General features: G+C 42.7%; 1 protein-coding gene and 1 pseudogene across 6 annotated transcripts in view; both read left to right on the forward strand.

The window, feature by feature from the left end:
• The window catches only part of DIXDC1 (DIX domain containing 1), a 71,204-nt gene that overhangs the window by 2,185 nt on the left and 42,430 nt on the right, over nucleotides 1-26,589 (forward strand). For 2 of the 6 annotated variants that reach the window (XM_067038931.1, XM_059069469.2), the window contains exon 1: nucleotides 7,666-8,041. The exons of 3 other annotated variants lie outside the window; for them this stretch is intronic. In XM_067038931.1, coding sequence (XP_066895032.1) covers nucleotides 7,982-8,041 — 60 coding nt within the window. In that variant the 5' untranslated portion in view covers nucleotides 7,666-7,981. Of the gene's footprint in view, nucleotides 1-7,665; nucleotides 8,042-26,589 lie in introns of those variants that run through there. One more of the 6 variants, XM_067038933.1, reaches the window with a different exon arrangement.
• Nucleotides 20,479-20,765, forward strand: LOC131759927 (NADH dehydrogenase [ubiquinone] 1 alpha subcomplex subunit 1 pseudogene; annotated as a pseudogene).

Raw genomic sequence — 26,589 nt, forward strand, 5'->3', positions numbered from 1 at the left:
AAAAAAAAACAGGAAATAATGTATGTGAATTACAGAGCATTTGGGAAATAGTGCAAACCATGATTTTTTAAAAGACATAATCTTCCCAACTAGAAGCAATCCTGTTAATATTTTAGAATATTTTCTTCTAGTCTTTTTTCTATGTATATTATTTACATATTTTAGATCATATTATACACATACTTATGCCTTTTGCTTTTTCTGGCTTAATGTTTGTTAATATGAAATTGTTAAAATATTTGTTTTCATATGAATACAAATGTTTGGTAGACATTATAATGGCTGTAATTTTCTTTTTTTGTTGTTTTATTTTTTCTTTTGAATTTTATTTATTTTTTTATACAGCAGACTCTTATTGGTCATCCATTTTATACACATCAGTGTATACATGTCAATCCCAACCTCCCAATTCATCACACCACCAACCCCACCCACCGCTGCTTTCCCCCCTTGGTGTCCATACGTTTGTTCTCTATATCTGTGTCTCAATTTCTACCCTGCAAACCAGTTCATCTGTACCATTTTTCTAGGTTCCACATATATGTGTTAATATGCAATATTTGTTTTTCTCTTTCTGACTTACTTCACTCTGTATGACAGTCTCTAGATTCATCAACGTCTCTACAAATGACCCAATTTCATTCCTTTTTATGGCTGAGTAATATTCCATTGTATATATGTACCACACTTCTTTATCCATTCATCTGTTAATGGGCATTTGGGTTGCTTCCATGACCTGGCTATTGTAAATAGTGCTGCAATGAACGTTGGGGTCCATGTGTCTTTTTGAATTGTGGTTTTCTCTGGGTATATACCCAGTAGTGGGATTGCTGTGTCATATGGTAGTTCTATTTTTTGTTTTTTAAGGAACCTCCATACTGTTCTCCATAGTGGCTGTATCAATTTACATTCCCACCAACAGTGCAAGAGGGTTCTCTTTTCTCCACACTCTCTCCAGCATTTGTTGTATGTAGATTTTCTGATGATGCCCATTCTACCTGGTGTGAGGTGATACCTCATTGTAGTTTTGATTTGCATTTCTCTAATAATTAGTGATGTTGAGCAGCTTTTCATGTGCTTGTCGGCCATCTGTATGTCGTCTTTGGAGAAATGTCTATATAGGCCTTCTGCCCGTTTTTTGATTGGGTTGTTGTTTTTTTTTTTTAATATTGAGCTGCATGAGCTGTTTATATATTTTGGAGATTAGTCCTTTGTCCATTGATTCGTTTGCAAATATTTTTTCCCTCTCTGAGGGTTGTCTTTTTGTCTTATTTATAGTTTCCTTTGGTTTGCAAAAGCTTTTAAGTTTCATTAGGTCCCATTTGTTTATTTTTGTTTTTATTTCCATTACTCTAGGATGTGGATCAAAAAAGATTTTGCTGTGATTTATGTCAAAGAGTGTTCTTCCTATGTTTCCCTCTAAGAGTTTTATGGTGTCCAGTCTTACATTTAGATCTCTAATCCATTTTGAGTTTATTTTTGTGTATGGTGTTAGGGAGTGTTCTGATTTCATTCTTTTACATGTAGCTGTCCAGTTTTCCCAGCACCACTTATTGAAGAGACTGTCTTTTCTCTATTTTATATCCTTGCCTCCTTTGTCATAGATTAGTTGACCATAGGTACGTGGGTTTATCTCTGGACTTTCCTGTTCCATTGATCTATATTTCTGTGCTTTTGCCAGTACCATATTGTCTTGATTAGTGTAGCTTTGTAGTATAGTCTGAAGTCAGGGAGTCTGATTCCTCCAGCTCCGTTTTTTCCCTCAAGACTGCTTTGGCTATTAGGGATCTTTTGTGTCTCCATACAAATTTTAAGATTTTTTGTTCTAGTTCTGTAAAAATGCCATTGGTAATTTGATAGGAATTGCATTGAATCTGTAGATTGCTTTGGGTAGTATAGTCATTTTCACCATATTGATTCTTCCAATCCAAGAACATGGTATATCTCTCCATCTGTTGGTATCATCTTTAATTTCTTTCAACAGTGTCTTCTAGTTTTCTGCATACAGGTCTTTTGTCTCCCTAGGTAGGTTTATTCCTAGGTATTTTATTCTTTTTGTTATGGCTGTTATTTTCTTGACCATTCCTTTGTTGTTGGACTTTTAGTTTCCCCTCCCTGCCTTGTAAATAACTAATTGATTTTCTCATTTAACACTTTTTTTCCCTCAGGATAGAGTTCCAGAAGTAGAATGCTAAGTCAAAGGATGTGAACATTTTAAGTGAATTGCTGTGTCAGATTTTGTATACATCCTTCAGAAGGCAGAGGGACATCAGTTGGGAGATAGGAAGGTCCTTGGTAGAAATCTGGCTACCTCTTGCAACGAGACCCAGGGTCCTGCAGAAAGATTATTTCACGGTAGTATAATTAGTCATGTGGAACTGTAACACATTATGAATGGAAGTCCAGAGACATGGGGGCATTTACAGGTGTTTTTATTGAGAAACTCAGGGTCACTTCCAAAACATCCACCAGATGGCGCTAGTCCTAATCTAATTTTTACCCACCGGATAGTTGGCAGATAACGTTTGAAATGTGAATTTTAAAAAAATCATGTAGAATATATTTGCATATCCGCTTTGGTACAGTTTATATTAAGCACTAGCATCTGGTGACTACTTTGGCAGCATCCTACTCTAGTCTCACACTATTCCGTCTCTTTTTTCCTTTTTCTCCCCACTCAGTCTGTCACAATCACCCTGTACACTCTGTCCCCACATACTAATATTGGATTCTCTGTTTTGCTAGTCTTCCTTTTACTATTCTTTCTTTTAGTCTTGTTTCTTGCCCTTCTCTGCGTGTGTGTATTTATGTGTAACTGTGACTTCTTGAAGTTTTTGCTAAAAGAATAGGACCTGCTGTATATAATAGGTGCTCAGTATACATTTAATATATGTTTAATGAAAGACTGCATTGGCGAAGGAGAGGAAAGTATAGAAGAATACCAGAAGTTGTTTATATTTGTCTTGGAAATGCAGTAAAAGAGATTAAAAAATCACATTCCTAAATTAACTATAAAGTGTTAAATGATGTAGTATATAGCATGCTATCACTTTTGAATTTTAAGGAGAAGAAGCCAATATTTATTGAGCATCTACTATATGCCATGAAATATTCTTGATTCTAGAGATAAATCACTAACAAAACATACAAAACTCCCTGCCCTTATGCAGCTTACATTCTGGGCAGAAGGGAGGCTGACAATAAACAAGTAAACAAGTAAATATAAAGTATGTAAGATGGTGATGAATGTTAGGAAGGAAAATAAAAATAAACCAGGCAAAGAAGTTTGGAAGTGCTGAGGTGAGGAGGTGGTATCATTTTAAGCAGAGTGGTCAGAGAAGGCCAAACAGAATAAACACATTTGGGCGGAGACCTGAAAGAAGAGCAGGGATGCACCATGGGTTATCTGAGAGGTGGGTGTTCCAGACAGATTATGATCAGATCTGTCTTGATTTTAACAAAGTCAGGAGTGGTCAGAGGAGTTCCATGAGGAAGTGGAACTTAAACTAGGCATAGTGAAGATTTGAGTAGCAGAAGTGCGGGGCATTCTAGGCAGAGGGATAGTCATGAAGGTATAGAGGTGAAAATGAGCCCCGTGAATCTATGAAATGGTGAAGAGCCTGTGAACTGAGCATAGGCAGTGAAGGGGGAGGCCTTAAGAGCTGGGCATGAGGAACTTATATCTGACATGCTAGGAAAAGGGAGCGTTTGAAGACATTTGAGCAGTTGAACAGCAAGATGAATGTGTTGCCTAAGGAAGATTAAGGGATGCAGACTGGCAGAAAAGCCTGGAGACAAAAGAGAGCAGTTTAGGAGCCAGGACACGTTTGGGGCCTTTGCCGGTAGACGTGAACCCTTTTGTGTATACGTATTAATGGTGATGTCTCTGAAGTTAAATGCAATAGGAATTGTAAACATATGTTACTGCCAAGGAAGTTGCTAATGTGGGAAAACAGAAAAAGACTAAGAAATTATTTCAGAGAGTCATTTAAAATATTTCCATTGACAATTTTAATTATTTGTTTATTCAAACTGCCTTTCTGCTTCCTTAGAGTCATTAATGATTGCCCATAATAGATGTGTTAAATTTTACATAGGTGTGAATTTCACACTTCTTAGTTCTCTGCAGGGAGAAGTCACAGGCAATATTTTCACCAAATGACAGTTTTGTTTGAGGTTCAAATTCTTACTTAGGCTAACATGTTATTATCTGTATTAATAGAAGTGATGAATGAGTTTGCCAGTGTTTCCTCCATTGGCTCATTCTTTCATTCAACTAAAAACATATGCTGAGTTCCTTCTATGCTGTAACATCATATAAAAATATTGCATAATGATGAAGAGCCTGGACTTTGGCTTCACCGCTTAGTAGCTATGGGGTTGGGGCTAATTATCCTCCAGATCTCTCTTTCTGCATACGTAAAGTGGGGACAATAAAAATAACCTACTGATTGTGGAAACTGTGACCATCACATGAGCTAATGTATGTAAGTGCTGAGTACAGGGCTTGGCACATAGTAAGAGCTCAATTTTGCTATTATTACTTTTGTAGATAGATATTTGGGTAGCTTTTAGTTGGTGAGGAAAGTATCTGCCTTTATTGGTTTTTTAAAATTTTATTTTATGGAAGTATAGTTGATTTACAATGTTGTGCTAATTTCTGCTGTACAGCAGTGATTCAGTTATACGTGTATATACATTCTTTTTCATATTCTTTTCTGTTATGGTTCACCACAGGATATTGAATATAGTTCCCTGTGCCATACAGTAGGATCTTGTTTATTCATTGCCTTTATTGTTAAAGTAATGCAGAACTGAGGAAGCTTGGTATAATTTCAGATACCAGGCAGCATGACAGAGATATGCAGAGAGCAGCTTGCTTGGACTCTTTGCCTCTCCTCCAGGCAGAGAATAACAGGCCTGTAGCGGTGGGAGTGGTTCCAGCTACCGGGACTGGCTTGCCGTTTTCCCTGGCTCGGGCACGACAGGATGCAGATCATTGTGCTAGTTATTCCTAGGTCATTTAGCTAACCCACTGATTCTCCCAGCTCTTGTGTTGATATCACAACAGGGTGAGATGGAGAGGATAGAAGGAATAGTAAGTGTTAGTGCTGCTTAGAGCTAAAGCTTGATTCTTTACCTGGGTCACTTTCTAAGTCAGACCATGATAAGTATGGTGAACATATGTTTTGAGAAAAAAAAAATTGGGATTATCTGGTCCAACAAGAATGTTTTGCTTTTTCCAAGTCTGAGAGGCAGACTCTATGTGAACATATTATAATTTTTGGAACATTCCAGTAGTTGTGTGGGGACAATGGAACAGAATATTTTGGAATTGTACTACCTAAATTTAAATGAATTTATATTAAATGCCATGTCAATTTTAGTTCCAACCTTGCATTTGCCACATTTCAAGTTTTCATTAGCCACGTGTGGTTCGTGGCCACTGGATTGGACAGCACAGATATGGAACATTTCCACCATCACAGAAAGTTCTATTGGATACTCTTGCTGTAGAATATGTGGTTGATATTATTATAGACTTCCAAGGAATAGTAGTCTTGGATCATATGCCCTATAATAGATCTTGTATCTGTTTACCACAATTCTCTCTAATTCCTCCAGCATAGGGCAAACAGCATAGTACTGGGCCTCAGAGGCCTTTGGTTCAGATCTTAGCTCCTGTACTGACTTGCTAAGTGACTGTGAGCGCCTCTGCTAGTCTTGGTTCCTTCATCTGTCAGATGGGAGAGTTGGGCCAGACGAGATCTTTTTTTGGAGCTTTAAAATTCAGTGATTTAATGTCTTTTCCCAGGAATATTGAGTTCACAGGTCCTACTTTGATAAATAGCTTGTTCTTTGAGAAACAGTGACCTCTTGGCATAGATAACTGTCAGCAGGACCTCCCTCTGATGTCTCAATATTTTATGCTGTGTCCAAAACATGATGGGCTGTCAGCCAATCAGAATCCTCCATCCGGGGATCCACCAACTGGGTGTTCTGGACTTGCATCACTAAGTATGTAGATGTGTTGCATACAACTTTATACTCTTGGAAGTTTCACAATTCTCTTTAAAAGGGGCCTTGTTGGGCTTCCCTGGTGGCGCAGTGGTTGAGAATCCGCCTGCCCATGCAGGGGACGCGGGTTCGTGCCCCGGTCTGGGAAGATCCCACATGCCGCGGAGCGGCTGAGCCCGTGAGCCATGGCCGCTGAGCCTGCGCATCCGGAGCCTGTGCTCCGCAAAGGGAGAGGCCACAACAGTGAGAGGCCCACATACCGCAAAATAAATAAATAAATAAATAAAAGGGGCCTTGTTGCATTAACATGGGTTAGTGACTCAGCTGAGGGTGTTACACCATGAACTGTGGTGGCCGCGAGGGGAGTTCTTGGCAACCAGATTCCCTATCTAGAGGATGAAGGACAGTGGTCTTCTGACTTGTGGGCTGTTCGGGTTCAGTCTGAGTTGGTGTCATGGCTTTTCCCCAGCCTTAGCCAGAATTGAACCCACAGCATTCAACCAGCAGCAGCCACTTAACACCTCGGCTGACTTCTGCTTCCTCTTTGCTGTGGTCAGAGGGAGGTGTGTCTTTTCTCTTTGTGTTTAGCAGCTTTAGACGTTCAGGCAGATGTGGCTAGTTCTAGCTGCTTCGGATAAGGATTTTCTTCTTTTCTAGTGACCTGAGGAGGTCAATTAGGTTGAACAAGAGCCACGATTGACTTTTCTTGCTAAGGTACTAATGGGATTTGGGGAGGGAATCTGGGCCTTTTGCAAAATCACCAGTGTAGAGTCCTACCTCCTCAAATCGCCTGTCACTGTCCAGCTGTGTCCTTGGGCGAGGCCTGACCTTCTGCTGTGTAAACACTTCTGGGATCACGAGGTGTAACATAATATGGGTGTTCTTTCAGCTTCCAGTTTTCCTATAGAGACAAGAGTGTGCGCTGAGAGAAAAGATGATTAGTATTTTTAAAAATAAATATGACTGTGACTGGAATAACTAAAGGGGAATAACTCTCTGTGTCACTTGAGGAAGCTTTTACCTAACCCTTTCAACAGTACCAGGACATTTTGCAGTTAAACCCATTTGCATTAAAACCCATTTAATTAATTTAAAACTCATTTAAAATATGGGTTTTACATTTCAGCAGTCATTTGAAAAAGAAAGACAGGTTTTTTGGTAAAACCTTGTTCATCCTTGGTTCACCCTTGATGTTTCTGTTGTGATCCTGTGATTGGTTTAGTACTATTTTATTAAATGTACCCTAATACCATCAATAACTAAAGCTCTCTCTATCCTCTTTTTGTGTCTTTCCCTTCTGTTTCCCCTTCTTTAGCCTAACTTCACTGTGCAGGTCCCATGTGGAAAAAGGTTGCTATTTTCAGCTAGTCTGGGGGAAAAAAAAAATGTTATGATTCACTCCCCTTCCTACCCACCTTGTGGTGGGGCACTTGAGGCCTTAAGTCATCAGAACTTGTGTGTCTGTATGTGTGCGTGTACGTGTGTGCGCGCGCGCGCACAGCACATGCACATCCACACGCCGGCAGCCAGCCTGGTGTGTGTGTGTGTGTGTGTGTGTGTGCAGCGTACACACACACGTGTGTGTGTGTGTGTGTGTGTGCAGCGTACGCACACACGCCCATCCCCCGCCCCGGTGTGCGAGAGTGTGCGTGTGTGTGCGCGCCGCGGGGCTCTCCTTGACGCACGCCGGGCAGGGGGCCCCCAGCCAGCGCCCCTCCGCTGGGTGCGCGCCCAGCAGTTTCTATAGGAACCGCGACAGCGCCCGGGCCCCTCCTGCGGAGCCCGGGTGCGAGCATGCTCAGTGGAAGCCGCTAGTTTGGCCCGGGTCTAGGTTTCCAGTAAGTGGCATGCGGGACTCCGGAGACGTCCCAATGAGCTGAGCCGAGAGTCTTTGTGTGAACAGGGAGAAGGAGGCGGTGGCCGCCGGGCCCGGAGACCCCGCCCCGGGGGCCCGGCAGGAACAATGCTAGCCTGCCTAACCCGGGGGAACTTACTGGACGTCCTGCAGGAGGGCTTCAATGAGGTAACTGTCTGCCCCTTCCACTCCCCAGCTCCCCTGCCCTAGCGCCTCCCGCTTAACCTCTGGGAGGGGTCCTCTTCTCCCCCCATCCTCACCGGGACCCCAGAACAATCCCCCCACAGAGCCCTACGGAGGCTAAGGTGGTGGGTGCGGTACGGAGGAGCCTGGGGAAATCAAAAGGGCCGACCTCTTCCAGCTGAGCTGGGCGATGCCCTTCCCTGGTAGCTTGCCTGAGCCCAGAAGACAGGACCACAAATTCAGAGGTCATCTCCTTCCAAAAGAAGTGGTCTCCTTTCTCCCCAGGCTTTGCCCTAAGGAAATCCCCAGGAAGCCTGTGAATATATGGCAAGGGTGCTCATTCTGTTTCAGGAGCTAAGTGGGTGAGCCAAGGGAGGGTGGGGTGTCATTGCATTGGTAGAAAGTTTGAGAGGCGGTAGAGTGAGTAGGTGGTCCACAGGAAGTGCCCACTTCGTGTTCACATCTCTTTCTAAATCTAGGGTGGTACATTTCTCCACAACCCCGGGTGTGATTGGCAGACAGCAAGCACCTAGGAGGAGAGAGAGGTTTCTGGGCCCGATTCAGGGGAGCGGTGTTTGTTCCTTTCTGTGTGAGACTGGGAAACTGGGGCCTCAATCTGACAGGCAGTATGGGCTAGGGCTGGCGGGGAGTCTTTTTCTCTTCACTGTTTTCTCTCAGAATTTTGTTATTTATTCCATTTTCCTCTCTTGTGACCCCGGACATTCTGGTTTAGGACCTTTGCCCCTTGCGATTTGCTCCGTATGTCTTCCATTGCTTCTTCACCCCACCCCTTGGGTTGCCTTATCCCAGCATCCAGGGAGACCCCTACGAGGAGAGCTGGACTGTTCGTTGTCTCTTTCTTCCTTTCTCCCTCTCTCCTTTTCTTTCTGCCTCTCCCTCTCTTCCCTTCGTGTCGCTCTTTCTTAAGTTTAAGGTTTTTTCAAGTCTGTTTTTTGTTAAGCAATTAACATATGAATACATTCTCTTCTTAAATATGAACATTGCAGGCAAGACCAAGTGCCTTAGCCACCCCTGCCATCCTGGCCTTTTCCCCGGAGGTAACCATTCCCATGAATTTGTGTATAAGATTTTCTTTGTACATCTGCACTACAGACTCTTCCCTTAATTCCTGTTTTTAATTAAGAAGCTCTGCATCCTGACCTGCCTCAGATCCTTCCCCAGTCCTGGCCCCTGTGCCCCAGACTTTCTCCTGACACAGAGAGGAAAACTGCACAAATGCTGTCCCAACCTAACCAACTGAGACAGAATTTTCCTTTGGCTGAGGGGGTGTCACAGCCTTCGCTGAAGGGTAGAGCTTGTGTCCCATCTGCACTGCATGAGTCTTCGTCTTTGCATCATTCCCCTTTGAACACATGGAAGGGGATTGTTAACAAAGAGCTACAGTCTGAGAGTTGAAACACAGACGAGCCAGGAAGCCACCTTTCTGAGTGCTTCCGGTATTCTTTTTTCACTCTCTGCCTTTGGGCCTCCCCTGGTCTTGAGCCTCAGAGAAGCTCCTTAGGCCATCTTATGGTCTCCCAGTTTTGTCAGTCAGTCCCCAGGGACCAGGTTCCACTATCTTATTAGGAAGAGGAAACCCGCACAGAGTGAGTCCTAGTCTTTGCCCTCTGCTCGTTTCACCTCCAAACCTTTCAGCTGAAGAGCCAGGTAAACCAAGAGGCTAGACTGTCTTTTTCTTTTTCACGCTTTGGTGCTTCCATAAGTGTCTCCTGACAACCCAATTCTTATAAAATATAAGGGTAAAGGAGAGTGGGAGAGTTTTCTTTTTGTGGTGTTAATAGAGTCTTCATAAAAACCACAGACAACTTTATAATTAATTCATCTTTAGAATAATGCAGTAATGCCTCTCTTTCCTCTCTGACATTTGATTTTTCTACCCATCTTGTAAACTTCCCTCCACGCCCTCCACAGGCTAATGAACAGTCCACTCCCTTCTCTTAGTAGATTTGAGCTCTGATAGCCAATAGGTACTTTTGGTTTCTCTGAGAAATTGACATCATCTAAATAATAGTAATATGTTTAATCTCAATGATTCCTTACAGTTTAAATAATTCTTTCATATACATAATAAATTATATTAAATGATGCTTTTCTCATATGGGATCACACATAGTGCTACTGAATAATGGTACAGTTGATCATTTCAGAGTCAGTGGGGCCCTGTTTGGCCTATTCCAGCCTCTAGGGTTGCTTAATAGATCCAGTAATGTGCAGTCTCTTTTGTTAGAGTCATGTGATAAGGGTGTAAAGAGGGACTTAAAAAGCTAATGTCAGAATACACTTCAATTTCTCTGAGAAACTCTTCCTACTGGGGCTAAGAATACCACACACGTACCCAGTCATCTCCTGGGAATGAGCCAAGCATATCTGAAGCTGTTCTTTATCACCCAGATGCTTTACAGGTCTATGTGGTTAGGGCTGTGACCTCATTCTCTATGGCAGAGAAAACTGCCACAGGAAATGAAGCTATGGCCCTAATTGGTTAATTAGAAGGGAACCCTGCAGCAGTGAAACTCTGCCCTCTGAATCAAGGCTTCCCTCTACCTAGTGTTGGCCTCTGTTCTCAGTCCAGTTGCCACTCTGGATCACTATGCACATCAGAATTTTCTTCTACCACCTTCCTTTCTTCTACCACCTTCCTGGCCCCCACACACCTAACAAATTACTCACAGGATTGATCCATGTCAGTGCTGTCCGTGCAATTGCTTTTATTGATATGGCAAATCTGCATTGTGAATTATCCACAAGTTTTGGCTACTGCCTCATTCTGTAGCTCACCCTGGCTGTCATCCCGTGTCTCCTATGTTCTGGGCCTGGCCAGGCTTTCTAGCGGTCAGAATTTCCCCATTCCGCCTCTGCCTCAAAGCTATTTATTTGTTTTCTCTGCCTCTTGGTATTGGTGTTGTTATGTGAATGTTGTCTTTGATTCACATGCCAGTGTTTTTTCTGGGGGCTGAACTTTCTTTTAAAAAAGACTTTGGTGCTTGTGCTGAAAGGTTTTGACAGACCTGAGACTACAATATGGTTTGGCCAGTAAGCATTCATTCATTTAGTTATCTAGTTCATTATTGGGCGAGGGGATAGATAAAAATAATTGAAAAACACCTGGTCCCTGCTTCCGATGAATTTATAGGGAGAGAGCTTTATAGTTGTACTGAAAAAACCATACAGGATACTTAATGTGCTAAGTGTCATAAAAGAGGTAGTGTTTTGGGGAGACCAAAGAGATATCTTCCAGTTAATGATATCATGAAAAGCACCAAATATTTACCAACCTACCTGATCACTGAGGCCAGACTTTTTTTCCTGCTCATTTGGTAAACATGCATGCAAACACTCAATTGATAGACAGTCACTGAATTACTGTGCTTACCAGGCACCGTGCCAAGCTCTGGAAAAAGGAGGCAAATAACATAGAATCTGTGCCCAAGTGGCGCTCACAGGCCAGTGAAAATAGAGCAAATGTTCAGAGTGGAAACTTGGGAAAATTCTGACAATACAGAAATCTTGCTTGTCAGGCAGAGCCAGCTTGTGCCTGGCTGTAGTGTAATGGCCTGAGGGACTGGAAGTTGTGGGAATGATTTATTAAAATGTTGGATGACAGGAAATCAGTTCTCTGAGCCTTAACCTTTTAAACAGATGACTTGGAAGACTTTCCGTACAATTTTCCCTCCAACTAGAAAAATAGACATGTAAATCCCACATTGAGAGTCATCTGCCTGGCAGGCCCTGAGAAATACAGGAAGGGCCTTTTTTGTGGTGTCATGCCCATAAGGGGGGGGACACAGGATGAGTGAGGAAGGGGATTGGCAGGTGGAAATGCTGCAGGGCACATCTCTCCTAAGTGCCCCGTGCCTTCCATGGAGGAGGATTTGCAGCATGGGCCAATCGGAGGCTCTCAGTCATTCCCACAATGAATTCCTCTGTGATTTGCTATAGAAATTAAAGGCCTGTTAAATCTTCAGTGTAGCAGAGCACCACACCCCCTAGCCTTCTTTTTTCTATCCTGACTGATTTCTGCTCTCCTCACCCAGGCTCCTTGGCTTTGTTCCCACAGGAGTCAATGCCAGCTCAACAGATGCTCCCTGGCAGCAAGCTGTCAGGCAGTTTTATGTTCCTCGTGGTGAGTGATGGCCTGGCCAGGCATGTGGATCAGTGATAGGGTGCTGTTTGCCAGGTGACACTCCCCCAGGCAGTTCAGAGAGGTCGGGGAGCACTGGAAGTGCTTCCGCCGCCTTGACTGGCCTTGTTGTCCAGGCTGTGTGAACCAAAGATTCCAACTAACGTTTTCCTAAGTGTATTTCCGTATTTGTTATCTCCAAACCAGGCCCCCTTTGAGTGGTCATGGACATAACCTTCAGTGGTGAGGTATGGTAAGGGGGTAGGGAACCAATCTGAAAGGCCCTAACGGTGGGCTCCATGCTCTGTTTCTATAAGGGACACTCGTAGACCATACAGTGATACTTCATTCATTCATTCACATGCATTTATTGAGCACTTACCTTGTAACATGTGCTCATGAAGGAACAGAGTGTGTGTTGAACTCATAGTTAATGGAAATTTTAAAATAAGGTTAGGAGATGGTATCTTTTCAGATATCATCATATCATTATTCTTTGACCACTGGGCTGAACAGGAATACAAAGAGCTCTGCCCATACAGGGAAGAAGACATTTAATGATATTTTTACTTACTAACTTTATTTTTTGCGGTATGTGGGCCTCTCACTGTTGTGGCCTCTCCCGTTGCGGAGCACAGGCTCCGGACGCGCAGGCCTAGCGGCCATGGCTCACGGGCTTAGTTGCTCCGCGGCATGTGGGATCTTCCTGGACCAGGGCACGAACCCGTGTCTCCTGCATCGGCAGGCAGATTCTCAACCACTGCGCCACCAGGGAAGCCCCAACTAACTTTATTTTTAAGTGATTACCCATCAGGTTCAATGAATAGCTTTTCCTGAAAGAGTTAATAGAAAAGAAATACAATATTGCATTCTTTTACTGGGAGAATTTAGGCCAGTAATAACTCAAGGTTTCCAAACCTCCTGCCTTCCTCTCAGTTTCTCAGCAATGTCTCCACCCCCATCTCATCTTCTGCAGCTGGGGGGGTCTCAGAGTTCTAAACAGGTATCTGGTTTCACTGTAGAACTGATTTCCTTCCTGAGCCATTCAGGTCTCCTCCTGAGCTCTCTCTCCAGCGCACCACAAGAGCCCGCTGCTTTTCGTGTTTGCCTTTCTTGCTTGCCAGCAGGGAGCCATAAAGCCAACTCCTTGGATGTGTCTCCACTGGGAACACTAGGTATCACAGACTTCCCCGGTGAAGCCCAGTCAGTGCTTTTGCAATTCTAATGGCATCAGTCCCCTGCAGGAATTCTCTTTGACCCTAGAGGCTTAGAGTAGATAGAGAGCAGAGGCTGGGTTTACAGACTTGTTTGGAAGGAAGTTCAGGTCCCAAAGAAAAACAGAAAGAAAGTTACATTTGGTGACAAGAAAGCTTCCTTGCACAAAGGAAGAATGTGGACAGAATTGTCTATTCTGGAAGAGTTTTATCTCATATTCTTGTACGATTTGGGAGTGACCTGGAGGAAGCTGATGGAGATACCTCCAGCCGCTCCCTGGTATTATCACTGCCCTCACAACTTTAGCGGTCCAGTCTCATCAACCCAAAATCCTGCTCACACAGTTTTTTGACTGTTGCTGTGTCTACTTTTCCTCCCCCTGAGGCCTGACTCAGATTGTCATAAAAACTCTTGTCTTTCTTGACTTCTGGATTACCCAGGCATCCTTCTAGCTTCCCCAGAACAAATTAGAGATGTTAATCCTGGACTGAGATTAGTTCTGTGCTGCCACTGACATTGTCTGTTTGATTGTCTTGTTTCCTTTATTAGTTTGGTTGTAAAGTGCCAAGAACCCATCTTGAAATCCCATCTTGGAATTTACTGACTCATGGAATCCAAGGAAAGGCTGAAAAACTAAACCACGGAAAGGGCAAGGATTGGGCAGTGTCCCAGAAACAATGAAAATCAAGAACCCAAAACACTGGCAGGATCTCTCCCTCTGATCTCTGTCTCTTATCTCTGGTTCTTTCTGTGGGTAGCTCTGTCCCTTCTCACTACAAATGACTTTTCTCTCAGGTGGGCAACATGGCTTATGGCAACATCCAACTTTTCTATCTTACAACTTTGTCAGAGACAGAGAGAGAAGACTGATTCTATTCCTAAATGCCAGATCAAAATATTCCAGGGATTGGCTGGATTTGACCAATCAGCTTAGACCAGTCACCTGTGGCCAGTAGATGGGGTTACATGATACCAGCTGGTCCTGGGGCCCACCACTGTTTTTGCAGAGGGGGCATGTTTCTAGAGAAGGGAATTATTGTGAGCTGGGCAGCTACCCCAAGAGCTGTGAGCTACAGCACCCCTGGGGGCCTGATTTGAACCTGACTGTGGTCCTACTGTGCTTCTCCAGCTGCTGTTGGAAACAGATCAAGAACTGGGGGCATGTTCAAGATATATTTCTTAATAACCAAGATACTTTCATATTTTGGAACTTGTTGCATCTTGTCTTCACTGAATAATAGACTTACAAAATGACAGTGCTAGAAGGAAACAAAATGCAGTGCTTTTTTCCCAGCTGCTGAAAGAAGCCCTAAGGAGTTATTTCAGATGTCTGGGGGTCTGGGTGGGGGGTGGGTGGAGGTAGAGAAAAAGAAAGTAAGTGAACTGACCTGTGAATTCCCACCCCAGCCCTAACAGTGAAGCTCTGCTTTTCCCTATTCTACATATCTGGATTTCATAGAAGTTATAATTTGAAAAAAGATTATGAAGCAAAAAGGAGGAGGAGGAAAATAAAAATAAAACTACTAGTCCAACACCCCAGAGGGTAACAGCCTCTTACAAAAAGCACATGTTGGGCTTCCCTGGTGGCGCAGTGGTTGAGAGTCCGCCTGCCGATGCAGGGGACGCGGGTTCGTGCCCCAGTCCGGGAAGATCCCACATGCCGCGGAGCGGCTGGGCTTGTGAGCCATGGCCTCTGAGCCTGCGCGTCTGGAGCCTGTGCTCCGCAACGGGAAAGGCCACAACAGTGAGAGGCCCGCATACCGCAAAAAAAAAAAAAAAAAAAAAAAAAAAAAAAAGAGCACATGTTATTTCATCTGCTGCAAGAGCAGCGGTAGTCAATTGTAAAACCTAGCAGCAGAGCAACTCAGGGCCTGGGCTTGCACCCCAGGCCTCTTTTAAGATAAATATCTTTGTGGGGAAGGAAAGTGGGTGGTGTGGTTGGTCCTCATAAGTGTCTACTTTGTCCTTCAAATCATTTTTTTTCAGAGCCAGCAGCAGGCATTTATAGCAAGAACTAGGTCTTGCCTGCCCCCTGGGTGAGAAGTACAGGAATCTTCAAGTCAAAGAGGAGACAAACTGAGGCTTGGTTTAGTGGTTGGCTCCCAAGTTCGATTTAAAGCGAGAGCCCGAGAGGCCGAGACCTGAAGTCAATGTGACCCTTAAACCTGTGGACAAGAATAGTCCCACTCAGGTGTGAATCTCTGATCTCTTTCTTAGATGCCACTTAACAGATCAAATGCAGACATTGTAGTGACATGACAAAGGCCTTTCTTCAACTAAAACTTTTTATCAATGATTGCATTGAAGGCATGTTTATCAGTTTTTAAAATCATATGAATCTGGGCAGAATAGTAAATATCCTCAGCATTTTACTATTTACCACTCTTCTGGAATGACTTCAGGATCCATGATGAAGACAGTCCAGCCTTGCGATTCCTTGACCGTCCCCACTGCAATGATTTTTCCCCCTCTGTGCCACTTCACTAAGCCCACGTACTGAGGCCACATCCTGCATCTTATTCCACAGAACTGCCCTAACCCCTGAAATCGTGAACTCTGAAACTCCACTCGGTGCTCAAAGCCCCAATTTCCACACTCCTTCATTCCCATGAAACTTATTTGCAATCGCATCAACTTCTCTTCTCCTTACTCTTCTCCATCTTCTCAGTTTATCAGCTTTCATTTAGTTTCTTCTCCCAGGTGCAGATTCCACGATCGGTCCCTTCAAGTACACTCTCATCGCCATCCTCACTTCCTTTGCCTTGGTGGTCTCTGCCTCTCCTCTGACCATTTCTGGTCCTATATTAGCCTATTTCTGCTTTCCTCCACTCAGGGCCCAGGCCTGCTGAGCACTTCTAGAGGAAACACAGAACCTTGCGGATGGATTCAATTACAAAATTATGATTTCCAGCCCCAGCTGAGTCCTTGGTGCTGCCAGGAAATCTTTAGCTCTTTCCAGCTTCCCACAGGGTCCCTTTCCTGAAGCCTCTGTCACTCTCACTCTCAACAGGCATTCCTGCCTACTTTATAATGGATAGAGGGGCAGTTGGATTTGAGCTCCGTCAGCTGCCGTCCTCCCCACCTCCCCGTCTCCCCACAGAGGTACCTACTCCTGCCTCTCATCATCGTCAGAGGAAGCGGCCCTCTTCCCTCCCCATTCATGCTCCTCCCCTTGTATCTGCTTCTCCTTCACTAACCCCTCATCTCAGCCTGCAAATGTCCTCTCATCCTAAAAATCCCTCATTCCTTCCCACCTTCCTTTCCAGCAAATACCCTCTCTCCTTCTCTCACCGTTTCTGTTTTCCTGCTTACTGAGGTCTTCTCAGTTCACTACCATCTGACTTTTCACCCCACTGTGCTATGCTATCAGTTCTCAAAAAGGTCACCAAAGCCTCTTAAATGTAAATGAAATGGGTTTTCCAGTCCTCAGCCTAACTTTTCTACAGCATTTGACCTTCTTGACCACCCGTCTTAACATTCTCTGGTCCTGGATTCCCACATAACACTTTCTCTTGATTCTTCACCTGTCCCTCTGATTGCATGTTCTAAAATAAATTTTTTTGGGGGGCCACATGGCAAGGCTTGCAGGATCTCAGTTCCCCAATCAGGGATTGAACCTGATCCCCTGCAGTGAAAGCCCAGAATCGTAACCACTAGGCCACCAGGGGACTCTGTAAAAGAATTTGTTTAGCTGCTGACTTCACTGCCCCTTTGATGTTGATATACCCCAGCCTCTGACCTGAGCATTCCCTCCTTTTCTCTCATTGTATGCTTTCTTTGCTATAGTAGAAATAATACATTCTTTAGAGTAAGATGGGGTGGGTTCAGATTCCATTTTCACCACTTATCAGCACTACGATCTTGAGCAAGGTTTCCCACATGAAAAATGGGGCTAATAAAATCGATTTTAATGACTGGCTATGATGTTAAAGGAGATAATGCACACAAAGAGCTTCGTTCGGTGGCTGACAGGGATGGGCACGCAGTGCGTTTTCATTCTCTTCTTCCCCTCAGTGCCCCCTCTCCCCACTCCCTTTCCTGCCAAACAACTCCTTATGGCTCACCTTACTTTTGGGGGTGTTGTAGACCCCAGGATTTGGAGTCAGCACTGGGTTGAGATCCTTGTTCTGCCACTTACCAGCCCTGTGACCCTGGGCTTTTTTGTTGCTCTGAACCGTGGTTTCCACATCTGTAATATGGTAATAGTTGTTCCACATCTCTAATCAATGTGAAGGGGGGGCGGATAAATATTTACACATTTGACCCTTGAACAACACGGGGGTTAGGGGCGCCAGCCCTCCGCATAGTGGAAAACTGCATATAACATAGTCAGCCCTTTGGAGGCCCACAGTCCCTCCACATCTGCATTAACTAACCGCAGACATTCTAGTACTGTCGTATTTAGTCTTGAAAAAAGTGTAGAGATGGGCTTCCCTGGTGGCGCAGTGGTTGAGAGTCCGCCTGCCGATGCAGGGGACGCGGGTTCATGCCCCGGTTCGGGAAGATCCCACATGCCGCGGAGCGGCTGGGCCCGTGAGCCATGGCCGCTGAGCCTGCGCGTCCGGAGCCTGTGCTTCGCAACGGGAGAGGCCACAGCAGTGAGAGGCCCGCATATCACAAAAAAAAAAAAAAAAAAAAAAGTGTAGACAATTCCCTGGCAGTCCAGTGGCTAAGACTGCACTTTTGCTGCTGAGGACTCAACTTCGATCCCAGGTTGGGGAACTGGGATCCCACAAGCCGCGCAGCGCAGCCAAAAAATTAAAAAAATTGTAAATCAATTTTACTGCAATAAAAAATAAATAAATAAAAAGCTTTTTAAAAAAAGAAAAAAGTCTGTTCATGATTGGACGCACACTGTTCAAACCCATGTTGTTCAAGGGTCAACTGTATAAATATATATGCACACACATATATACACACACACACATATATTTATATGAAAAGATGTTGGTTTAGTACCTCGCACAGTACCTGGCATGTAGTAAGTGTTCAGTAGATGGTGTTGTTATCCCATTTGCACCTATGGCTATGTCTGTCGCCCACAGATGCTCTCAAATATCTCTCTCCCACCCCACACCCATCTCTTGTGCTCTAGACCTGTATTTTGCCAGCTGGCTGTGGAACATCTCTACCCTGATGTTTTGCAAATGGCTCAGACTCTTGTTCAAAACTGAACTGTTTACTTTTCCCCAATACTTGCTCTTCATGTATTCTCTGTCTCAATTAAAGCATCACCATCCATTCAGGTGTGACTTTTTGGACTCTCTCTTTGCGTCACTGCCTACCTCCTGTCAGTCATCTCTGATTTAATTCTGTGATTCGTCCTTTTCTAACTGTACTGCTTCAGTTTAGGCCTTCATCTTCTCTCACTTGAATTATTGCCTGGATGCTGCTCTTTCTGTCCCATGTTCTACTGTGCCCAGAGTGACCTTTCTAAAATACACGTCTCACCATTTCACTCTCCTGTTCCAAAACTCCATGCTTTCCTTTTGAAGCTCTTTAGGCTTTAAGTCTTAAGTTCTGGTAGGTCTTGTGCTGACCTGTTTCTCCAGAATCATTGCCTGCCACTTATAGCTCTGCCCACACACTGATTTGTTAACTGTCTATTCCTCCAAGATACCATATGCCTTCAGGCTCTTCCTTTCTTTTTCTTTTCTTTCCTTTTTTTTTTTTTTATTACTGCTCACTAGGATACCCTGCTACTCTTCTGCAATTGACAAATATCCTTAAAGAACCAGGCAAATGTCTTCTTTCCTCTTGATCTTTCCCTGATAGTCTCATCCTTCCAACCTGTTGCTCCTTCTGTGCATAGATAGCGTTTTTTAACACTTCTCCATTGTTGCAGTAATCACTTTGTATTAGTGTTATTTATATGCCTGTAATCAGTGGGCCTGGCGCAATGCCTGGCAATGTTGGTTGATTTGAATAAATGAATAAATGAAATGACAGGGTCTGGAAGGATCTTGTGAGATGGGATTTAACCAGTTGAAATTTGTTAAAGGTAAATATGCATCAAGAAGACCAGTTATACAAGAATGGAAATAGAGGAGACTGGCTTCACAGCAGAATGTGTTCAAAATTTTTAGGGGTTTGGTTGATAGCACTGAGTCAACTCTGTGAGGTGGTAACAAAAAAAAAAAAAAAAGAAGGAGAAGAAGAGGAGGAGGAAGAAGGGGAAGAGGAGGAGAAAAGAATGTGAAATATCTTGTCTGAGTTTATAGCCAGAGTATAGTGTTTGGTTCTAGATGTTATGGTTTTAGAGAGATTTAGGCCAGAATAGCAATAATTCTTGAAATCATTTGTAAAAATAGACAAAATAAGATGATAAAGAAGAAAATAAGATGATGAAGAAGAAAAAAGGAGAGAGCACAAATATACAAAATAAGAAATGAGAGTGGAGAAGTAATCTTTGAAACAGAAAAAACTGTAACAGTCTTTGCAGGTCTGTACAAATAAATTTTAAAACTTTGGTGAAATTGATAATTTCTGAGGGAAATTCTGATTACTAAAATTGATAGAAATGGAATATTTAAACAGACCAATTTCTATAGATGAAATAGAGAACCTTAATAAGGAACTATTCCTCAAGAAAAGTACCAGGCAGAGATTATTTCACAGGGGAATTCTACCAAACCTCCACTCGTCAGACAGTCCCAGTGCTCTACAGACGATGTCAGAGGATTGAAAATAAGGAGAAACTTTCTGCTTCATTTTATGAATATATCTACATGGTAGTGCAAAAAAGAAAACTACGGACTAATATTACTTGTGAATACCCATGATAAAGTACAACAAATATAGTACTAATATAGCACTAGTAAATATTTTATTAGTGAACAAAATTCAACACCACACTAAAAATGTAATTATTATGATCAAGTAGGATTAACTCCAGGAATGCAAGGTAGGTTCATTATTAGGAAATCCACATATACCATATTAGATCTCAGGAAAAATAATCATAGAATTATTTCCATAAATGCTGACAAAACTTTCATCAAAATTTAACATCCGTTCCTTATAAAACCACTCAAGAAAATAAGACTTGCTTGATAATGGCATCGAGATGTGGTTCGAGATTCACTGTGGGATCGCCATCATGGCCATGTGCTTGTTCATCCTGTGAAAGGCCACTGCGCGCATCCACAGATTCACCAACGGGCAAGGAAAAAATGGTTGCCCATTATTTGTATCAGTGGAACTTGATGGAAAGAGATAGGCGCATCTCTGGAGTTAATCGTTACTATGTGTTAAAGGGTTGGGAGAACATTGATTAAGGAAGCATTTTCCTGATGTATGAAAAATAACTCAGTTATGCTCGTCTACCCCTGCTAGAAGGTTATGCAGTGTATTGTGTAGCATGCCTTGTATTTTATAGTGTGTGATAAAAATAAAACAAAAAAGTAGGGACTTCCCTGCTGGCACAATGGTTAAGAATCTGCCTGCCAATGCAGGGGACGTGAGTTCCAGCCCTGGTCTGGGAAGATTCCACATGCTGCAGATCAACTAAGCCCGTGTGCCACGACTACTGAGCCTGTGCTTTAGAGCCTGCTAGCCACAACTACTGAGCCCATATGCCACAACTACTGAAGCCCATGCACCTAGAGCCTGTGCTCTGCAACAAGAAGCTAGAAGCTTGTGCACCACAATGAGAAGCTTGTGTACCACATTGGGAAACACTACAAGTATTTTCTCTAAGTCCAGAAACAGGGAAGGATGCCCACTATCTCCACTACTGGTCAACATTGTACCAGGGGTATTTAGAAATTGATTAGAGGCACAGGCTTAGTAAAGAAGTAAAACTGTTTCTTTTTGTAGATGATATGACAGTAATCCTGGAAATCATTGAGAATTATTGATAAAACTCAAACAATAGAAGATAAGGTAACAGGATATAAAATTAACCTACAGCTTTCACATACACAAAGAGTAACCAATTACAGAAAGTAATGGTAGAGAAAACCACATTTATAATCACAATAAAGAAGAATTGAATACTTAGAAGTGAACTTAACAGGAAATGTATAAAACCTACAAGAGGAAAACTTTAAGACACTCCTGAAAGACACATTTGAACAAATGGAAAGACACCCCCTATTCTTGAATAGGGTGATTCAACATCATAAATGTAATAGTTCTGCCTATGTCAATTTATAAATTTAGTATAATTAATCCCAATAAAAATTCTGACAGGCTTTACGGAAGTTCGTATGGGGAAATAAATTTGCAAGAATAGGCAAGAAAACATTAAAAAGAAAAATTTCAAGGGGGAGGGACTAGTTGTACCAGATAGTAAAATATACTATAAAGCCTCTACAAATAAAACACTTTGGTACTGGTGCATGAATAAACAAATATACAAGTGATATAGAATACAAAGTCCAGAAATAGAACCAAACTATGGAAATGTAGTAGATGATAAAGGTGGCATCTCAAATCTCTGGGGTAAAGAGTGACTTTTTAGTAAATGGTGCTGGAACAACTGGGTAGCCATTTGAAAAAAGATAAATTGTATCTATATCTCATATCATACACAAGAATAAATTCCAAATGGATCAGGGATCTAAATGTAAACAATTTTGAAACCATATGAGAACTAGAAAAAAGCAGAGGTGAATTCTTCTTTCACCTCAGTGTAGGGAAAGGCTTTCTGACCATGGCTCAAAATTCAGAGGCAGTAAAATAAAATATCCGTAAATTTGATTATATAAAAATGAAAACCTTTTCATGGCCATAAAACTACCATAAACCAAGTCAAAAGATGACTGACAAGCTGGGAAATCTCTGCAACATATGTCACAGACAAAAGGGTAACATTCCTAATATATAAAGAACTCTTAAAAATGGAGGCACAAAGGACCAAAAACTTTGATAGAAAAATGGAAAAGAGATGTGAACAGACAATTCATGTAGATATAAAAAAGATATAAAAGATAAGAATATAAAATGAATTCTTAAACCTACCAAAGGAGGTTCAAACTCATAACTAAAGAAATGAAGATTAAAACAGCATTGAGATACAATTTCTCACCTATCTATCACATGGGCAAAAATTTTAAAGTATGACATGTTCTGTTGGTGAGGCTGTGGGAAAATGCACTCTCATGCATTGCCGTTGGGAATGCAAATGGATACAACGCTTTTGGCAGGGATTTTGGCAGTATATAATAAAGCTATCTACTTAATGTGCCTTTTTACCTAGCAATCTTCTTTGAATCCACCCTGAAGGTAGACCTCCATCAACATGAAAATACGCATGCATAAGGTTACTCATTGCTGCAGCGTTTCTAATTGCAAAACATTGGAAAAAATGTGAATGCCCATATGTAGAAGAGTGGTTGAATAAATTATGGTATAGCCACATAATGGAGTACTATGTAGCTGTAAAATAAGGAAGACCTCTAGACCATTATGGGGTGATTTCCAGAATATATTAAGTGAATATTAATTGAAGTGAAGTGAAAAGTGCAGGTATAAAAAGAATATCAATACAATGCTGTTTTTCACATAAGAAGGAAAGGGAAATAAGAAAATATATGTCTCTTTTTTTTTTCCAGATAACATAGGACGAATCCGATTGGTTACCTACCGGGGAGGATAGGAATGGGGTGGAAAGAATGGAGAAAAGGGAATGGAGTAGAAAGAATGATGGAGGAGTAATACTTCTGAACATATGTTTTTATATAGCTCTGACTTTTAGAATCATGGTAATCTTTCTCCTACTCCAAAAATAAATAATTAAAATCCACCAAAACGTGAGGAGAACCCAAAATGGACTGTAAATTTTAAGAAATATACCTAATCATATTGCAGTTAGTAACATAACCACACTGAAGGTGGTGGAAAGAAAAGAACTAACCTAAGTCACTTTGGAATCAGTATTTTGAGTGTACACTGTAAGGCCAAAGACAAAAAGAACTATATACAAATATTACATTCTGGTTAGTAAATTTGTTTTTCACAAGGTATGGATTAGCAAGTCAAACTATTTGATGTGTTTTCTAGGACTGCGGAAATGTTGGTAAATAAATTGCGAATAGAGTCAGATTTCTCACTGTGGGAGAAAGGAGTTACATATAAGGAAAAGGGAAAAGAGAGATGAACCCTGTGGTGTTGGGCTGGAGGCGGGATCAGGATAATTCATGGTCTGCCTCTCCATCTGTCTGTCAAGATAAGTAGATACAGATATGTGTGTATGTGTGTATACATACACATATTTCCTACTCTACTACCGAGGGGGCCCAGAATGTCACCCAAGTAGAATGAGTACACCTCACGCCCAAAGTTTGGATTCTAAAAACTGCTCTCCAGTAAAAGGAGCCAGAATTGTTTTCTTTTGAGAAATAGCCGATTGCAGAGCTGGGGCAGAGAAAATACAAGATGAGGGGACTCTTAAAAATACAGGTTCTATTGATGACTTGAAAAAAAGACTGGAGAGAATAAAGAGCAGTCACAAATGAAGCTGCCCCACTCCCCTGGCACCCTGCAGCTTTAGTTTACTAAACTAGGAGTCCTCATAGTTAAAGTGGCCTTGGCAGGCCTAGTGTACACAAACTGGTGGTATGTATCATACCGTGGACCTGCGGGAGGAGTCGTGGTGGCACAAGTCTTTGCACATCCTCCGCTTCTCTCCGCTAGCATCCTATCTCTCTAGAAGACTGTCTGTGTCTTAGTTTAATGTACAGACCTGTAAACAGCTGCCCTTCTCTCAGCTCAGACTAGTTTCCATACCGTTTTTCTTTTATTTTTAATTGCTCATTTGTAAAGTTGTCCTAATCTTTCCTAGCTTTTAACTATTAGAAATGCTTTACTAGTTTTCCTCTGAGTTTGTGAGCTCTTCTCCTTGTAGCCCTGAAGGGTCACTGTATTCTGTATGAATGCATGGCATGATACAACTAATTTAAGAGTCTTTTGTAAATAAAGTTTGCATTAACTATAAAAAAAATACAGGTTCTAATTCATTAGGGCTGGGGCACTGTTTTGAGAGTCTGCATTTCCATTTTATTTATTTATTTATTTATTAGAAATTGGGGACCCAATTCAAGGGTCCCCAGTTCAAGGGTCCTTTTTAAAATTAATTAACTTATTTATTTATTAATTTATTTATTGGCTGCGTTGGGTCTTCTTTGCTGCACGCAGTCTTTAGTTGTGGCGAGCGGGGGCTACTCTTCATTGCAGTGCGTGGGTTTCTCATTGTCGTGGCTTCTCTTGTGGTGGAGCACGGGCTCTAGGCACGCAGGCTTCAGAAGCTGTGGCATGTGGGCTTTAGAGCACAGGCTCAGTAGTTGTGGCACATGGGCTTGGTTGCTCCGCCTGTGGGATCTTCCCGGACAAGGGATCGAACCCGTGTCCCCTGCATTGGCAGGCGGATTCTTAACCACTGTGCCACCAGGGAAGCCCTCCATTTTATTTATTTATTTTTTTATATTTTAATTTATTTTTGGCAGTATTGGGACTTCGTTGCCGCGCGTGGGCTTTCTCTACTTGCAGTGAACAGGGGCTGCTCTTCATTGCGGTGCACAGGCTTCTCATTGTGGTGGCTTCTCTTGCTGAGGAGCACGGACTCTGGGCATGCGGGCTTCAGTAGTTGTGGCACGTGGGCTCAGTAGTTGTGGCTCACTGGCTTAGTTGCTCCACGGCATGTGGGAATCTTTCTGGACCAGGGCTCGAACCCGTGTCCCCTGCATTGGCAGGCGGATTCTTAACCACTGTGCCACCAGGGAAGCCCTTATTTTATTTTAGTTTATTCTGTTCTATTTGAAGTATAGTTGTTTTGAAGTATAGTTGATTTACAATGTTTTATGGGAGTGCATTTCTAACAGGCTCCTGGGTGATACTGATGCTGCTGCTCTGGGGAACACACTTTGATTAGTAGACAGCTACTTACTGTAGATTATTACACAAGAGACTCAAACATTGGATGTGGTGGAAGAAGTGACTTCCATTCTAAGAGTTTTGGTGAGGTCATTTAAACCTCCGGGACACGTTAATTTAGGTGGCAGTGTGGTAGAGTGTAGAGTGGAAGGAGCACTGGCTTGGGAGTCAGGGTGAATTTCATATGGTTTACAGTCTGGGTGGCCTTGAACAATTTATTTCACCTTTTTTGAGCCTCAGTTTCCCGTTAGCAAAATAGATACAGTAAAATATCTCTGGCAGATTAGCATTAGAGAAAATGTGTTTAAGGACCTAGCATAGCTCTTGACACAGTGTGGGTGTTCAGAAAAGTGGTGACAATTATTATGCTGTAGAATCCTCTTTATCAGAAGACCAGAGCTGTGATTAATGGGCATGAACATTACTGTGTGGAAACTCAAAGTAGTTTTTCATCAGAGACAACTTACTTTTATTCATTGGCCTAAAGAAGGCTATGGTTACTCAAGTAAAATCATCTTGGCCTGATGAAAAATACTTGTTCTTGTCTGCCCTTGCCTAATTAACCTTTACAATCATTTTAAGCCTTGGCCTGATGAAATGTGACAAATGATTCACTGATTCAAACAGGTATTTGTTGAGCACCTGTTACTCCGAGTCCAACAATCTTGAACTCTTACAACTTCCTGCATAGAGCGTAGTTCAGACCTGAGCTGCTTTTGAGCTCACTGTCCTCTCTGCCTCCTCTCCTCCTTCAGGAACCCCTCCACCGCTGAGCACGGGCTTCAGGTTGGGCTAATACTCTCTTAGCACCTTGTCTACCCCTGTCATAGTGCTTGTCTCTACCAGCCTGCAAGCTTCTCTTCCTCTCCCTCTCTTCTTGTTTTTTTCCTGCAAACTTCTTGAAGGTATAATGCTCTTTGTAGCCCCATAGCAGAACAGTGCCTGCACTCAACTTGTTGAACTGATTGCTTGACACAGGACGTCCTCAAGGAGATCGGAGTCTGAGGTGTGTGGGAGGGTCAGGGAAGGCTTCCTGGAAAAGGTGATGCTTGAGCTGAGATTTAAGAGGAGATGGCAAGCAGGGGGAGGTAGTGTGGCTGGAAAACATGGCGCATTGGGGGCACTGCACATGGTTTGGATGAACTGAAACATGGGGGGCAAAAGTGGGGGAAGGGAGTGAGTGAAGCTGGAGAAGAGGTAAAGGCCAGCACATGACAAACTTAAATGCAGCTGAGGAGATTGGGTTTTATCTTGAGGATAATGAGAAGCCAGTGAACGATCTTAAGCAAGAATGTGTGGAGGG

This window comes from Kogia breviceps, chromosome 7, assembly GCF_026419965.1.
Source record: "Kogia breviceps isolate mKogBre1 chromosome 7, mKogBre1 haplotype 1, whole genome shotgun sequence".
Classification (NCBI taxonomy): domain Eukaryota; kingdom Metazoa; phylum Chordata; class Mammalia; order Artiodactyla; family Physeteridae; genus Kogia; species Kogia breviceps.